General features: G+C 48.3%; 1 protein-coding gene across 1 annotated transcript in view; it reads right to left on the bottom strand.

The window, feature by feature from the left end:
* Window positions 1–172: 172 nt before the first annotated feature.
* The window catches only part of LOC311369752 (dedicator of cytokinesis protein 9-like), a 53,492-nt gene continuing 36,514 nt past the window's right edge, over window positions 173–17,150 (bottom strand). The window contains 17 exon segments of the mRNA XM_084487961.1: window positions 173–1,387; window positions 2,294–2,432; window positions 2,791–2,891; window positions 2,998–3,188; window positions 4,343–4,553; window positions 5,435–5,581; window positions 6,771–6,814; window positions 6,817–6,883; window positions 7,847–7,969; window positions 9,591–9,697; window positions 11,239–11,296; window positions 12,018–12,233; window positions 12,812–12,925; window positions 13,946–14,128; window positions 14,602–14,739; window positions 15,373–15,488; window positions 15,961–16,097. Of these exon segments, the coding sequence (XP_084344087.1) occupies window positions 1,271–1,387; window positions 2,294–2,432; window positions 2,791–2,891; window positions 2,998–3,188; window positions 4,343–4,553; window positions 5,435–5,581; window positions 6,771–6,814; window positions 6,817–6,883; window positions 7,847–7,969; window positions 9,591–9,697; window positions 11,239–11,296; window positions 12,018–12,233; window positions 12,812–12,925; window positions 13,946–14,128; window positions 14,602–14,739; window positions 15,373–15,488; window positions 15,961–16,097 (2,209 nt within the window). The 3' untranslated portion in view covers window positions 173–1,270.

Here is a 17,150-nt window from a genome sequence, read left to right as displayed (position 1 = left end):
TGCACTAATGCAGCCAGCTGAGATTAGCTGGGGACTTTTACTTTGAAACCTCCAAACGTCTTCAATGATTGTTCTCTGATTGGCTAAAAAGTAGGGCTCGCTGTGCGTTTCCTGAAAAATAAATTTTAACAATGTAGCGCATTTGTATTTGTATAGTCTTTATTAAAAAAGTTTGAGGACATATTTACAAGAGAAGTTAATAGATATAAAAAAGTTGTTATTATTTCAAATCTAAGAAAAAGCCAGGGAGACAGAGAAGATGGGAAATAATCATCAAATCATTGCACAAAACGTTTTCTTATTTTCTAATTTCTTTGGCAAGAGAGGTCTTCTGTGCAATAGGTTGTCTCGGTACTAGTAGAAAATATTGCACACATTGTTTCTGAAGATATATTCGTGCTATTCAAGATGCTATTCCCATTGACTGAAGTAGCTCAGATAAAAAACTACTTAAAAAAAAATCCATTGGTCTAAAATAAATTGGAAATTTCTTTGTCGTTTTCCGCATTGGAACCGAAATTCAAACATTATACGTCATCTTCTGGGACACAAAAACTGAAGATTAAAAAATACAGTTTATAAACAGAGGATGTAGTCAATGTTCGATTAAGTAGCGATAACGTCGAACATTAAATCCTCTGACAATGTCTATATTTGTAATACTGTATATATTGTACATATATACACTACTGTACACAATAAACTCTATTAAAGGAGTCTTAAGCGTGTGACCAAAACAGTAAATCCATGAATAGCCTGCTAGCACAGCTTTTGAACCGCTAGCACCGGACCAGAAAACACCAGATAACTTCTGTGTTTGCTGCTTGTTTTTAGCCACATGAATGGGTATGGGGAGTGTCTTTGTGTTTCGGATGTCAACAGAATTTCACAAAATGATGTTTGTTCAAAAATGTCAGGTAATAAAATCAACTGTTGTCTTTAAATACCCGTTCCTCATTTGTTGACCCTTCTCCGTGAATCTGGCATCCGATAGGATAAAACAAATTGAAACATAATAAAAGATAAAAAGACAAATGATAACAATGTATTCGTCTTTTTTTTTACGGGATATTTTTCCACTTAATAATTTGTGCTAATTTTTCCAGAGAAATCTTGTTACAATTAGCTTTCCAACGAGTCATCAACCGTTTATTTAAATTCAGAAAATCTGAGGAAGAATCGGATGACGTCTTTGTGGGGTTAGGCTCTGGGAGGGGCGGGGCTTCAGAAGTAGTGGTCAGTTGGGAGTGTTGGAGGAAAGGTCGACAGGTCAGAGGACGGAGTTGGAGCCGTGCGTGTTAGCGCTGGTGGGGGTGCCGCTGATTGCGTTGAAGATCCCTAGAGAGTCGGAGAGAGTGTTTCTGTTGCCATCGTCCGTTGGGTTTATCTGAAAAAAAAAACACACAATCCGTTCAAAATATCACAAAACAAGGACCGCAACGGTTACAAATGTTTACACACAAGGAAAGCACATACAATACACATCTAAAACGTGTTTTATAAGCATTACAACGACTTTGCCAAACCCCAACTAACTAATATAAGTCTGACTATAAGTCACTTTTTAATACAGACGTCACACAAGAAGGCAGAAGAAGCAGTTTTACCATCCGATCTGTTGAGGCGGAGCACAGAGGAAGCAGAGGAGAGCATGGTTAGTAACAAGGATTAGTTTAGTTTTACCGTCAAATAACAAATCATTGATAGTTCGATCAGGGTTCATTTAATGTGGCTACAAATCATATCGTCATTTAACATAATTATTTTTACTATTATTATTTGTATATTATCAATCGTAATGTTACCCTACCAGGAAGTATTCTTTTGTTTATTTCCTTCTAGCGCGTTGCTTGCACATGCTGGACAGCTCTCTGCCGTTTATTACCTACTAGATACTGTGCTAGCATGCTAGGCTACGTGCTACTCCACGATGCCGGACAGCTCTCTGCCGTTTATTACCTACTAGATACTGTGCTAGCATGCTAGGCTACGTGCTACTCCACGATGCCGGACAGCTCTCTGCCGTTAACTTCCTGCTAGCTAGTGTGCTAGCATGCTAGGCTACATGCTACTCCACGATGCCGGACAGCTCTCTGCCGTTAACTTCCTGCTAGCTAGCGTGCTAGCATGCTAGGCTACGTGCTACTCCACGATGCCGGACAGCTCTCTGGCGTTAACTTCCTGCCAGCTAGCGCGCTAGCACGCGAGGCTACCCGCTCCTGCGCGACGCCGGACAGCTTCTTTGCCGTTTATGCCCTGCTAGCTAGCTAGCGTGTTAGCACGCGAAGGCTACCTGCTCGTGCATGATGCCCGACAGCTCCCTGGCCAGGTCCCGGTAGCTGGCCTTCATCTCGTCGTGGTACTCCTGCTGGTCCTCTTTGATCAGCCGCTCGTTCACCCCCAGGGCCTGCCCACAGGCGTCCACAAACTGCCTGAATTGAAACACAGCCGTCGATAAGTAAATGGTAAATGGAACTGCAATTCATACAGCGCTTTTATCCAAAGCGCTTTACAACGTTGCCTCACATTCACCCATTCATGCACACGTTCACGCACCCGACGGCCGGCTCGTCGGGAGCAGTTGAGGGTGAGGTGTGCTTGCTCGGGGGACACCTCGACACTCTAGCTAGGAGGAGCGCGGGGGGGGGGGGGGGGGGGATCGAACTAGCATCCTTGCGGTCACCAGCACAACCAGCCAGCCCAGCCAAGTCACCCCCGGGAATCAAAGTCACGCCCGGTACACTGACATGGGGGCCCTTTAGTGGCGCTGGGCCCTGTGTTGGAGTGTACCTGAACACCTCCTTCAGCTGCTTGACCTTGTTGTCCGGGTACTTCTTAGCACTGCTGTCGTCCAGGAAGGCCCTGGCGTAGGCTAGGGGCCCGGCGTTGACCTGCGGACAGACAGACGTCAAAGGGTCAAAGGTCAGACGTCAGAGCCGAGGCAGCGGTCTCAAAGGAGTCCGGTGTCGTTACGGTGTAGAAAGCAATGGCTTGCACCTGCACGCTGACGCTGCCCTGCAGCTTGAGCTGCAGGCGGATCATGTCCACGTCGGGGGCGGCGCAGAGCAGCCGCAGCTCGGCCACCTTGGCGCTCATTTCGTCGATGGCCACCTCGATGGGGCTCAGGTCCGTCTGGTGCTGGTACATGACCGCCACGCGCTTCTTCACATACGGGAAGCAGTGGGTGGCTGAGGGTAGGGGGGGGGGGGGGGGGGGGGGGGGGGGGGGGTAGGAGGGTGGGGAGAGGAGGGGGGAGGGGAGGGGAGGGTAGTTGTGGAGGGGGGGGGGGAGAGGAGAGGAGGAGGGGGGGGGGGGAAGAGAGGAGAGGAGGGGAGAGGATGGGAGAGGAGGGGGGGGGGAGGGGGAGAGGAGGAGAGGGGAGTTGTGGAGGAGAGAGAAGAGAGAGAAGGGAGGAGTGGGAGGGGAGAGGAGAGGAGAGGGCAGTGGAGGGGAGGGGGGGAGGAAAGGAGGCAAGGCAAAGGAGAGGAGAGAAGAAGAGAAGGGTGGAGGGGATGGAGAGGTAGGGAGAGGAGTTGTTATGTGGGTATACAAGGCGAACATGTGGCCAAAACGAATAACATTGGAAGGAGAGAGAGAGAGAGAGAGGGGTAGAGAGAGAGAGAGCGGTAGAGAGAGGTAGAGGTAGAGAGAAAGAGGTAGAGAGAGCGAGAGAGAGAGATGGGGATGTCAACAAACATGGAGTGCTTGAGGAAATGTGCAGGTATTAACTGACTCCTATGTAACTTCCCAGGGAACAGGTTGTCTGTATCTGCCTGATTATTGACAGCGCTAGATAGCAGCTGAACTTTGGGAGGGTGGTTTCCTGGCTGAGAGGATGTGTTGTGTTGCGTCGAGTGTTTCCCATTGATGTGATAAAAATGAGCCAGATAGAGGGCTGACCGTGAGTCAGTCGCACACTGCTAGGAATGACCATGACTTGACATGATTGATCAGAAATAGAAAATGACTGAAATTCACGCCTGCATTTTTTTAAGTGTCCGTGTGAGATAATGGTGATTAATGGCTTGTTAAAAAAAACATTTAAACTCAAATACTGGTCACAAGTCAACAGAACACGTTTTGCCCTGCTCCACACCGATGCGAAAGAAGTGACAAAAAAGTCCAAAAGTTCTGACTTCGATAAAACACAATAACCACAAGCCAAACGTCAAACGCTAATAACAACATTAACTTTCATTTCAACGAAATACGAGGAACAATCCCGCGGGGTCAAGACAAGCAGCTAGAACCGTAGAACAAAGCAGGGTCCAGTAGGCCTACCGGACCACGAATCAACAGTTCGGTACCAGCGGTTATTCCCCCGGACGCCCAGAGCCCTTACTGGTCAGCACGGTGCGCCGTTTGCACTGCTCCTCCACGCCGCCCTGCCTCTTGCCCGCCGCCGTGAAGGGCGTCTCGAACACGAAGCGCCGGATGTTGTGGCTCTTCTCGAAGTCCGTCTTGCGCTCCTCCAGCTCCTTGTCCTCCAGGTAGGGCGTGACGTGGGTCACCTGGATGTAGGCGTACTTAGCGTCCAGGTCCTTGGGGTTCACCTGAGGGGGCGGAGGGGTCGGAGGTGGTTTAGGAGGGTTTGAGGAGGTTAGGGAGGGTTTGAGGAGGTTAGGGAGGGTTTGAGGAGGTTAGGGAGGGTATAAGGAGGCTTAGGAGGGTTTGAGGAGGTTTAGAAGGGTTTAAGGAGGTTTAGAAGGGTTTGAGGAGGTTTAGGAGGGTTTGAGGAGGTATGGGAGGATTTGAGGAGGTTAACGAGGGTATAAGGAGGTTTAGAAGGGTTTAAAGAGGTTTAGGAAGGTTTGAGGAGGTTAACAATGGTATAAGGAGGTTTAGAAGGGTTTAAAGAGGTTTAGGAAGGTTTGAGGAGGTAGGGGAGGGTTTGAGGAGGTTTAGGAGGGTTTAAGGAGGTTTAGGAAGGTTTAAGGAGGTTAACAAGGGTTTAAGGAGGTTAAGGAAGGTTTGAGGAGGTTTAGGAGGGTGAGAGGAGGTTTAGGAAGGTTTGAGGAGGTAGGGGAGGGTTTGAGGAGGATTAGGAGGGTTTAAGGAGGTTTAGGAAGGTTTAAGGAGGTTAACAAGGGTTTAAGGAGGTTAAGGAAGGTTTGAGGAAGTTTAGGAGGGTTTAAGGAGGTTGAGGGGTTGGAGAAGGTTCAGGAGGGTTTGAGGGAAGGTTTAAGAATGTTTGAGGTAGGATATGGATTGAGGAGGTAGTGTGGAATCAGATTTTGTTTAAATGACCTCTCAAAGGTAATGCTACGATTCTCCTGATTTACTTTTACTTTTTAACTTCAAAGTGTTTAATAAAACGTTTAATAAAGTGATGAATAAAGTGAGACGAGGGTAACATTCCATTTTCCACTAAAGTGTTGTTCCTTTTACACACTCAAACATCCGTGTGTGTTCGTACAGACACACACACACACACCTTGCCCGAGTCCTGGATCATCTTGACGTTCTCGGGGCCAAACTTGTGCGAGTAGAGCTTGAGGAGCCTCTGGGACACCTCGGACAGGGGGGTGAACTTGGGCTCCTTGTAGATGTACTCCTTGCCGTCCTCATCCTCGAAGAAGCCCTGCAGGGGAGGAGAGCGGCCGGGGGGGGGGGGGGCGGCCGAGCAGGTCAGATGCTCCGGCCGCCGCCCACTACCGCGTGAGAGCCCGCCCCCCCCCCCCCTCACGGGCTGCGTTGGGAATGACTGTGGGATGGATTTTATGGGAAGAACAAAAAAAAAACGCTGTCTCTGGCTCGCTGCCCCCTCCGACTCGCTCTCTCTCTCTCTCTCTCTCTCTCTCTCTCTCTCTCTCTCTCTCACCTCCCTCCACCCACACCTCTCGTCTCACTTCCTTCCTCCCACTCTCTCTCTCTCACTATCTCTGTCGCCCCTCCCTCTCTCACCTCCGACTCACCCACTCTCTCTCCCGCTCACCCAACCACTTCCTCTCTCTCTCTCTCTCTCTCTCTCTCTCTCTCTCTCTCTCTCTCTCTCTCTCTCTCTCTCTCTCTCTCTCTCTCTCTCTCTCTCTCTCTCTCTCTCTCTATCCATCCCACCCTGACTAACACAAACAGAGTATGATTCATTCTAATACTATTTTGCATGTTCTACCACAAAACAGACCACGGGAACACTTCAAATCAGAATGAATCTTGAATCCTCCAGATTTCTCCCAAATAACCAACAACAGATCTATGGATTGACGCATTTCAGGTCGGCCATTCTACAGAACACATTGATCTGGATCTGATCATCGAGGCCAATCGATTCGTCCGATCAATAACACGAACGAATGAAATGCAGACTGAGAACTTGGGTCTGATGAGACGGGGGAGGGAGGGGAGGGGGGAGAAAGTTCTATAAAGTAAGTTCTCTAAAGTTTTTTTTTTTTATGATCGTCAAGCTTCGAAGGGGGAGCAGAACGGGCGTTTTTTAAGGGGGACGGACGGACGGACGGACGGACGGACGGAGTGAAGAGGGGAAAAGACAAGACATATTTCAGAAAGAGGGGGGAAAGACGGACGTGTTTAAGGGGATGAGAGAGGACACCCGGCCACACCCTGTACTCACCGCAGCCTTGGAGGGGACGGGGGGGAAACAGAGAGAGGGCTGTTAAAACAGAGCACCCTCAGCGAGGCCACGTGCTTGTTAGTGTCTGTGTGTGTGATTGCCAGAGCGTGCATGTGCATGCGTGCGTATGTGTCATCTGTGCGTGTGCGTTGGCAGCAGAGAGTCCGGGGGGCGGCAGGTAGCCTAGGGGGGGTCTAACCTGTCCGAAGAAGGCCACACGGAAGTAGGTGCCCAGCATCCTCCTCCAGAATGCATCACCTCCATCACCTTGGTGTAGGCGCGGTGCAGGGTGTCATACAGGTGGGTGAGTTTCTGCAAAACGCGCGCACGCACACACGCACACACACACACACACACACACTCGTCAACTTTATTGTCCCCCGTGGGGTCCTGGGCACGGTGCATCGTTGCTTTCGTAACACACACAGAGAGTACGACAAACAAAAACAAACAGACAAACCCACATTTTAACATCGACAACATGGAGCCTGATAGACTGTAAGTTAAATTGCGCTTTGCCGTATTGCATAGGAATCTACAGTACGGGGATGAAGTGCAAGTGTTATATTATATTGTATTGCATGTTGCCCTATTGCACTAGAGCTTGTGGATAAAGTGAAAGGGGCTAAAGTGCTGAGTGCTAAAATGCTATGTGCTAAAGTGCTAACCTATTAGTTTATTATTATTATTATTATTCTATTGCACTTCACTTCTTCTTGCACTTCTATAGACAAAGACACCGCGCGGAGAAAGACACCGGTCATCGTCTGTTGATCACAACGTGGGTTGCGAATGGCTGTGCGTACCACGTTATCATCAACTATCATCATCTGTCGTAGATGTGGTTGTCATGGACGCGGGGTGTCATGGACAAAGGCGGTCAAAGACGTGGGTTGCCCTGAAGGCAGTGTTTCGTGGTGGTCGCGGGAGAGATTGCCATGGTCATTTCTTGTCGCGGAGGTGCATTGGTTATGGAGGGTGGGTTGTCATGGGGGTGGGTTGTCATGGTAATGGTTGGCCATGGACACAGGTTATCATGGACACAGGTCGTCAAAGACGGCGGGGTTGTCATGGGGGGGAGGGGTTCCGTGGTGGTGGGTCGTCATGGAAGCCGTTCTCGTCGTCATTGGTCGTCACGGAGGAGGGCGTCGTCGTGGACACGGACTGTCACGGATGCGGTCGTCATGGCAAGCGGGTCGTCGCGGAACCGGTCGCCACGGACGCGGGTGGCTGAGGCCGCGGTTGTCACGGGCGACGACGGCGTCTCCCGGGTACCTCAAAGTCGCGGCGCTGCTCGTAGATGGGGATGATGAGGCGGTAGACGTCGGCGATGAGCTCGTAGCGCTCCGCCTTCCACAGGCCGTCGGCGCACTCCTCCAGGTGCTCCATCAGCACCTCCTACGCACGCACACACGCACACACACACACACACGTGTAAATGCACACACGCGCACACACACGCACACGCACACGCACACACACAGTCACGCACGCACGCACACTCACACATGCAGTCACACACACACACACGCGCACACGCAGGCACACAAACACACACACGCGCACAGTCACGCACGCACACGCACACATGCACAGTCACACACACACACACACACACACACACATTAAAACCGCTCATGCCTGCACATTTGTCGTACATCTACCGCAGATCGTCCTGTCTGTAGATACAAATCAAATGGTTGCGCTTAGAAGCCTGTCTTCCTGTGCGTCTTATCTTAACAGGGGGCGATGAAGAACCGTGGAAACTGCCGGCTTCGAGGTGCGTTGCACGAGCCCCAGTGTCGCTGTCGCTGTCGCTGTCCGCACACACAGTAAACACAGCAGCTGGGGACGGGGAGTGTGTGGGTGTTTTATAGGGTCCTGATCCCGATAGAAGCGTCGTAAAAAAGACTCTCAGGACCGAGAGGCTGACGGACTGCACGGCACTCGTTAAAGCTCATGATGGGCTTAATGTGTGTGTCAGGATGGGGAAGGGGACGGTGTTATTAAAGGAGATCGCTTTCATAATTGCGGTGATTGTCTTTAAATGAACTCACAATGTTGTAAATGCCCGCCGTTAGAACTGTCCACCGTTCAAAGAATAAACAGCAACAACAAAAAAACATTCTTTCTATGAGATTTAAAACGGTCGATGTAGCCTCTGACTGCTTAGAATGACAATTACTCTTAACGAGATGCCTTTGTGGGCATGCCTGTGTGTGTGTGTGTGTGTGTGTGTGTGTGTGTGTGTGTGTGTGTGTGTGTGTGTGTGTGTCAGGGCCTACAGTGCATAGCTCCGGTGATTCTGATGCCAGATTAAAACTTTGACCCAAGGCGAGCTCTGTTATTCTCGAGCTCTGCCATTTTCATGGAAATTCATTGTGTGTGTGTGTGCGTGCGTGTGTGCGTGAGTTTGTGTGTGAGCCAAGTCCTGCCCCAAAGTCTACAGTACACCACCACGCGACTGACTGATAAGAGATACGATTTTTATTGCGGTACTATTTGCGGATCTAATAATTTAGCGTGAGAAACAGCACTATTAATATGTCGAGATTCAAATCAAAGCCTTATCTGGCGTTAAGCGGGGACACTAACAACAAGCCAGCGTTCACATCGTAAAACTGAGTAGAAGTGTGGAACTGGTTGTTTTTCATCAGGAGATGAAAAGACTAGAAAGCCTGGGTTTGTTCAAACACACAGACTAGAGACTAGGATTTCTGTTCCATACGAAACCTACCAGGAACAAAAACAGTAGATATTCGTTGAACAGAATAGAACATAATAGAACAGAATGGAACCCAAAATAAATTTGATTTAAATAAACCGGGGACCACAGGACAACCCAACATTAAAACTAGAGAAATTAAAAATAGAACGATATCAACTTAGAACAGACTTCCCACAGAACAGAACCAAAACCAAAACCTGGAATAGAACGGAAACAAAGAGCACTACGCTAGAACCGAACCGCAGCGGGGCCCGATAAACAGGCCCCGGGACAGGAAGTGGGGCCCCCCACCTCGTTGAAGTGCACGTCCTGCATCCCCACGTCCTCCATCATGGCCGCCTCCTCGTCAATGTTGGGCGTGATGACGCGGAACGCCGAACAGCCCTGCCGGAACATTCCTGCCACATGGGGGGAGAGAGAACACACACACACACACACACACACACGGGACACACGCAGCGGTCACATGACCCGCCAGCCATACGACCTCTGACCTCTGAACGGTCCATGCAGACAGAGTTAAAACAATAGTAGGCTTTTGGAGAGGGAGGCCTTATTGATACTTGTTGCGTTTTGGATGGAAAACATTTTAATCTAAATAACGGTGATTATGATCAAATAGTCCCTTTATGCTGGGGGTTGAATGTACTATAAGTAGTAGTAGTAGTGATGGTTGTAGAAGTAGGAGGAGTAGCAATAGTACTACTAGTAGTAGTAGTATTACAGTAGTAGAAGTATTTGTAGTAGTAGTACTACAGTTGAAATAGTAGCCGTAGTGGTAGTTGCAGTAGTAGTAGTAGTACAGCAGAAGCAGTAGTACCACAGTAGTAGTAGTAGTAGTAGTAGTAGTAGTAGCAGTAGTAGTACTACAGTAGTAGTAGTAGTCGTAGTAGAAGTAGCAGTAGTAGTAGTACTACAGTAGAAGTAGTAGTACTAGAAATCGTAAATTGTTTATTATTATTATTATTATTATTATTATTATTATATATTATTATATTAAAAAAGGGGGAAAATATTGTATGGACATGGAAACTGAGTCTTCTGCTCTGACATAGTAATCAATGAATCAATATTCATTAAACACTTTGCTGTGGGTCGTTTGATTGATTGAGTTTCCTCACGTGATAGCGCACCACAAACTCTGTGTTTAGGAGGGGGGCGGGGGTGGCAGTTCAACCACTCTGTGATTCACCATTAAGGTCTAGCGGTTGTATAACATGATGAACATGCATGTTCCCTCAAGGTTCAAACGTGCACACGAGGACTGGCACATGCTTATCGGTGGAAACCAGAGCATCTTCAGCACTGAAACCAAGAGATGACCCTTGGACACAAGACCTGTGTGTGTGTGTGTGTGTGTGTGTGTGTGTGTGTGTGTGTGTGTGTGTGTGTGTGTGTGTGTGTGTGTGTGTGTGTGTGTGGCGGTGGGGGTGGCTGGGTAATATGACTGCAATAAAACGTGTTAAAGTGCTGGCGTAATGGTTCCCACTCAACATAATAGCTAGTATGGATGGCTGGCCTCTAATGAAGCCCTGTAACGATTAAATCGATACCATATAGCTACATATATGGTTTGATGATTCTCAATGCTCATAATGATGAGCATCATTGATTAAACTGTATATATCATCTTTGTATATATTGTATCTTTAAAATATTAAAATATATTCAAAATATATATTTGTTTAAATAGTACAATTTTGTAGTGGAGGAACTTTATTAAAACATTTAACCAGTAGACTTTAAATGTTTATTTAGCAATAATTAAGATGATTTCATGACTGGCTCCAAACATAACAGTCGGAACAATGGTCAAAGTTGAAATGCTTAGTGGGAACCTGGAAACATTGAACACAGCGCCATCTTCAGACACACACACACACACACACACACACACACACACACACACACACACACACACACACACACACACACTCACCTTTTCTCCACAGGTACTCTGCCACAAGGGCAGCAACATGGATATAGCACATGGCTGCCTGAAACACACACACACACACACACACACACACACACACACACACACACACACACACACACACACACACACACACACACACACACACACACACACAGTGTTACACATATTGCCAAACATAATGTTACACACACTGTAACATAGACAGAGCTACACACTGTAGGAGAAATTCAACACACTGGACAGCAATCACTCAAACTAGGCCAGCCTAGCAGAAGCCAGCACAGCGTTGCCTAGCATTGGATAATGTACCCTTGCATACCTTAGCCTAGCCTAGTATAATATAACCCAGCGTAGCCCAAACATAACCTAGCCTAGCAAAGCCTAGCCAGCATGGCACAAGAATTTCCTTAAGACAGTTCCATCATATCTTACCTTATCTTTCCTGTCTGTAAATAACACTACATATAGATAGATAGATTGAGATAGATAGATAGATAGATAGATAGATAGATAGATACTTTGATTGATCCCAAGGGGAAATTCAAGGCTTCCCCTGCCCATCTGTTTAGATGCTAACTGCATTTTACCTGCTTTTGTCCCTGTACAGTGCATAACAACGAATAAAGTTGAATCCATTCTAATCTAGTAGCATAGCCTAGAATATCCTAGCATAGCCTAGCATAGCCTATGCTAGCATAGCCTAGCCTAGCCTAGCATAGCATAGCATAGCCTAGCATAGCCTAGCGTAGCACGACGTGGGGGGGGGGGGGGGGGCCCACCTCGGACAGCTCCCCGTTCTTGTGGTGGATGCGGGCCATGCTGTCCAGCCAGGTCTTGCGCAGCTCGGGGGTGCTGGTGTAGGACTTGGCCAGGCTGTACTGCAGGTCCACCAGCATCTCGGGGTCGTCCTCGTGCTCCTTCATCTGCTCCGTGGCCATCAGCACCGTGCGGATGCGCTTCATCAGGTCCTTGACGTCCGACGGGAACGCCGTGTGCTGGGGGGGGGAAGGGGACGGGGACAGGTCAGAGAGTAACGTGTCATGGTGTGTTGGTGTGGTCAGGGATGACATGTGTCATGGTGTGTCGGTGTGGTCAGGGATGACATGTGTCATGTGCGTCGGTGTGTTTTGGCGTAGTGACGACGTTGGCGTCACAACGCGGGGTCACAGGACCGTAAACCTTAGGACCCCTGCCTCAGAACCGCTGCGACATGATTGACAATGGCAGATTTCAATTAGATTTCAATTGAAAATGACGCGTGTGGAAGTGGACGCAAAGAAATCGAAGCGGTTGGGATTGTTTGAACGTTCGGCCGTACAGATGGGGTCGTAGCCCGAAACAGGTTCAAATCCCTGGTTCAACGGGACATTATGGGAAAAAGGGACTAAGTACTACTGCACTGCTCTGGTCTAGTGGAGAGGGAGGTGGAGGTGGAGAGGGAGAGGGAGGTGGAGGTGGTGGTGGAGGTGGAGGTGGAGAGGAAGGTGGACTTGGAGGTGGAGGTGGAGATTGAGGTGGAGGTGGAGGTGGAGGTGGAGGTTGGCAGTGAGGTGGAGCGCGTTGCCATGGTCACCTTGATGTTCTTGTCTCCGTTGGCGCAGTTGTTGATGATGGAGAGCGAATGCTGGAATCGGGTCCCGCCGATGCCGATGACATCAGCGATCAGCTGACTGACGGCAATCACCACCTTGGGAAGCACACACACACACACACACACACACACACACACACACACACACACACACACACACACACACACACACACACAAACACACACACACATCAACACAGTCAAATAAAGCAAGATAAAACTGACAAAATTATTTTGAGGGGATTTTGAGGAAAAGCTACGTAAAAAAAACAATCTGTATTTTACTTAGACTTTACTGAGACCTGAGTCTGTGCGTAGACCTTCATAGGTGTGCGTGGGCTTACCTGGAGGCCCACGCGTGTACCTGCGTGGTGTATGTGCGTGCATGGTGTGTGTGTGTGTGTGTGTGTACCTGCGTGGTGTGTGTGCGTGTACCTGCATGGTGCGTGTGTTTATCTGTGTGGAGGTGTGTGTACCTGCAGGTGTGTGTGTGTGTGCATGTACCTGCGTGGTGTGTGTGTGTGTGTGTGTGCGTGTACCTGCTTGGTGTGTGTGCGTGTGCGTACCTGGAGGTGTGTGTACCTGTGTGTGTGTGTGTGTGTACCTGGAGGTGTGTGTGCCTGTGTGTGTGTGTGTGTGCATACCTGGAGGTGTGTGTGCGTGTGCATACCTGTGTGTGTGTGTGTGTGTGTGTGTGTGTGTGTGTGTGTGTGTGTGTGTGTGCGTACCTAGAGGTGTGTGTGTGTGTGTGTGTGCGTGTACATACCTAGAGGTGTGTGTGTGTGTGCGTGTACATACCTAGAGGTGTGTGTGCGTGTACATACCTAGAGGTGTGTGTGTGTGCGTGTACATACCTGGAGGTGTGTGTGTGTGTGTGTGTGTACCTACCTGGAGGTGTGTGTGTGTGTGTGTGCGTGCGTGTACCTACCTGGAGGTGTGTGTGTGTGTGTGTGCGTGTACCTACCTGGAGGTGTGTGTGTGTGTGTGTGTGTACATACCTAGAGGTGTGTGTGTGTGTGTGTGTGCCTACCTGGAGGTGTGTGTGTGTGTGTGCGTGTGCGTACCTGGAGGTGTGTGTGCGTGTGCGTACCTGGAGGTGTGTGTGTGTGTACCTACCTGGAGGTGTGTGCGTACGAAGGAGCGCCGGCCCGTGTAGTCGAAGTTGCTCTTCATGAGGAAGTAGAGCAGCTGGGCCCCGTCGCTGCGGCTGGAGCCCAGCTTGGAGTTGCAGCACTTGAGCGTCTCGTAGCACAGCGCCGCGCACATGTCCGCACGGCCGTCGAAGAACGTGCACGGGAACTGACACACACACACACACACACACACGCATGCACATGCACGCACACACACACACACACAGAACACACACACACACACAGAACACAAAGTCATCAGCAACAACTTCTAACTTGTGTAGAATAAACATGTGCGATACAAATGTATATATACACACACACACACACAACTGTAATCTATATTCATTTATATTTATTCTAATTATAGTGTACATACCCGTTGGCCCAGCCACTAACCCAATCACTCGTCTCTTAGACAGTGTACGTCATTTATAGTTCTCAATAACTTAGGGTGTAAATGTTGTTCCTAAATTCCTTTTATTTTTCTTATGGTCATTCTCATTGGTTCTTAATGGTGTTAATATTTTGCTCATGCCGTGTTGCTTTATGCCTTTCGTGCGCTTACCTCACCGAGTCACTGTCCCTGTAGTGCAGTCACCTTCAATGTGTGCGCAAATACAGCAGTAAGAGTCTCACCTTGTAGATGAAGGTCCTCAGGGCGGTGAACACCTGCTTGAGGGCCGTCTCTGATTGGGGGATCTGCAGGAAGCACAGGTGCACCTGGAACACCTTCTTCATCAGCGGGTTGTGGCCCAGGTCCGAGCTCAGCTGACTCTGAAAGCACCCACCCAGCAACACCCCATGATGAGTAATGACATCAGAGCGCTATGCCTCACGTCGGCCACTAGAGGGCGGTCCATTCCTGGCCGCGTCTTGGTCACACTGGTGAAAAGTGATGGGCAGATGCAAGCGATTTTATAGTGAGTTGGTGAATAGTCAGTTAATACGCAGTAAGAACTACAATGAACAATGAGAAACGACCAAAATCTCCCAAAAAAAAAAAAACCTCATAATTTTAGCGTTTTATTTTTAAAACATTTTGCAGACGCTTTTATTAAAAGCGACTATAATTACTTACTAAATAACAAAATCGCTCTATAACAATAGGGTAGTCTTCATTCACTATATAGCGGACAATAAAATGCCCAAAAGTTGAGTGAACACACGATGTTCCCTACACGTTACTCCCGTGTACCACAATGCAATGCGGGCGCATTTACTGACGCAAATGACGTTCAGAAATGTTCGGCGTAGTGTCCGAATTCTCGTTTGTTCGACCCCTATATACTTCACTATGTCACAAACACTATATAGGGAATAGTGAGTGAGGGAATAGGGAGTGAGGGAACAGGGAGCGATTTCGAACACAGCCTCTGTAGTGACAGCGGGCATGCGACCGGACGGCACCTTGAACCCGTTGATGAAGACGCAGAGGGTGTCGAGGACCGTCAGGCACACCTCCGTCGACACGTTGGCCTCCAGCAGACACTGGTTGCTCACCTCCGGCTCAGAGTGGGAGTACACTATACACACACACGCACACGCACACACGCACACACACACACACACACACACACACAACCACACACGCACACGCGCACACACACACGCGCACACACATGCACACACACAACCACACACACACGCACACACGCACACACGCGCACACACACACGCACACACACGCACACGCACGCACGCACACATGCACACACACAACCACACACACACGCACACACACACACACACGCACACACATACGCACAACCACACACACACACACACACACACACACACACACACACACACATACGCACAACCACACACACACACACACACACACACACACACACACACACACACACACAAACTAGAGCCTTAACACATAGCATCATATGATTCAAAGATTCCATCTTTGCTGGTAACACAACTAGTCTGGTAACACATTTACTTTAGTGTTTCACCAACAGTACACACCGGAGAGTACACACTCACCGTTGTTGAAGGTGTGTGCGTTCTCCACCGTCCCCAGCTGCTGGAGGCGGGCGTGCAGAAGCCCCGCCCTGTTACGAGACACGGGCAGCGTCAGAGACTTCCTGTCCGCCGCCACAAGGCCCGCCCCCTCCTGACTCCTGTTGGCCGAGCAGAAGAACAGAGAACCCGGGTCATTGGTCCGCACGGCTGTCATCAGCTGCATCATGATGGGCCCTCATGTACATTAAAAACATGAAAACAGTTGGTAAAATTTACAAAAATATACATTTTTGAAAACATTTTACATCAACATTCAAAAAATAACATTCTATAACAGAATTCTGTAACAACATTCGAAACCTTCTTAAAACTCCATTCTAAAAACATGAGCACAAGTAACTCTAAGTAATAGCAATGTCAGACATGTTTATATGACACAGTGTAGTGATGATAATGAAGTCATTAGATGAGGAGGGTCATCATTCTTGGCTGTATGATGTCGTTCTACTGACATGAGGTGAAATGAAAACAACCAACAGGACAAAAGCTGCACTGCCACACAGATAATGTACACCACACACCCAGTACACACAGAGCACATACTTAGATCACAGAGATAGGTTTGCAATCTGTACATACTTAGAGCTAACACTTGGAGTCAACACAGTGAATGGGGCTGAGAGTATGAAATTCACACGTCAATAGTTAAAGTGATGGACAACGAAATGTGTGATTTTCTTCTAATAATGTTATTAAGGGTTGTCAAGGTGTGCATTTAGCGTCAGAAAATGATGTCTTGCCCAGACTTAGTTTATTAGTGGACGGTTAGACACACGTTATTTTAGTGTTTAAAACCTGTTGTCCATCACTTTAAGCACACACTTTACTACACACAGGTATGGACTAATAGTACAGATGGAACTTAAGAGTATGCAAAACACACTTTAGCACCTCAATACACATACTTAAAGGCGCAGTGTGTAGAATCTAGTATCTAGTGGAACGCACATGGCAGAAAAGGAATATAATTCATAAGTATGATTTATTTGTATGTAATCCCATGAAAATAAGGATATAAAATCAATTTTTTATTCAGTTGGTTGCAATCTTCAACCTCACCACTAGATCCCACTAAATCCTACACACTGCACCTTTAAGGAACACACACAGGTGGGTTAGTAAGGTGAACGCAGGAGACACGCTGGTGGGAT

This window comes from Micromesistius poutassou (genome assembly GCF_964030765.1).
Source record: "Micromesistius poutassou genome assembly, chromosome: 24".
NCBI lineage: Eukaryota > Metazoa > Chordata > Actinopteri > Gadiformes > Gadidae > Micromesistius > Micromesistius poutassou.
The sequence above is the reverse complement of the archived record's forward strand: the minus strand, read 5'-3'. Positions and strand labels throughout refer to the sequence as shown.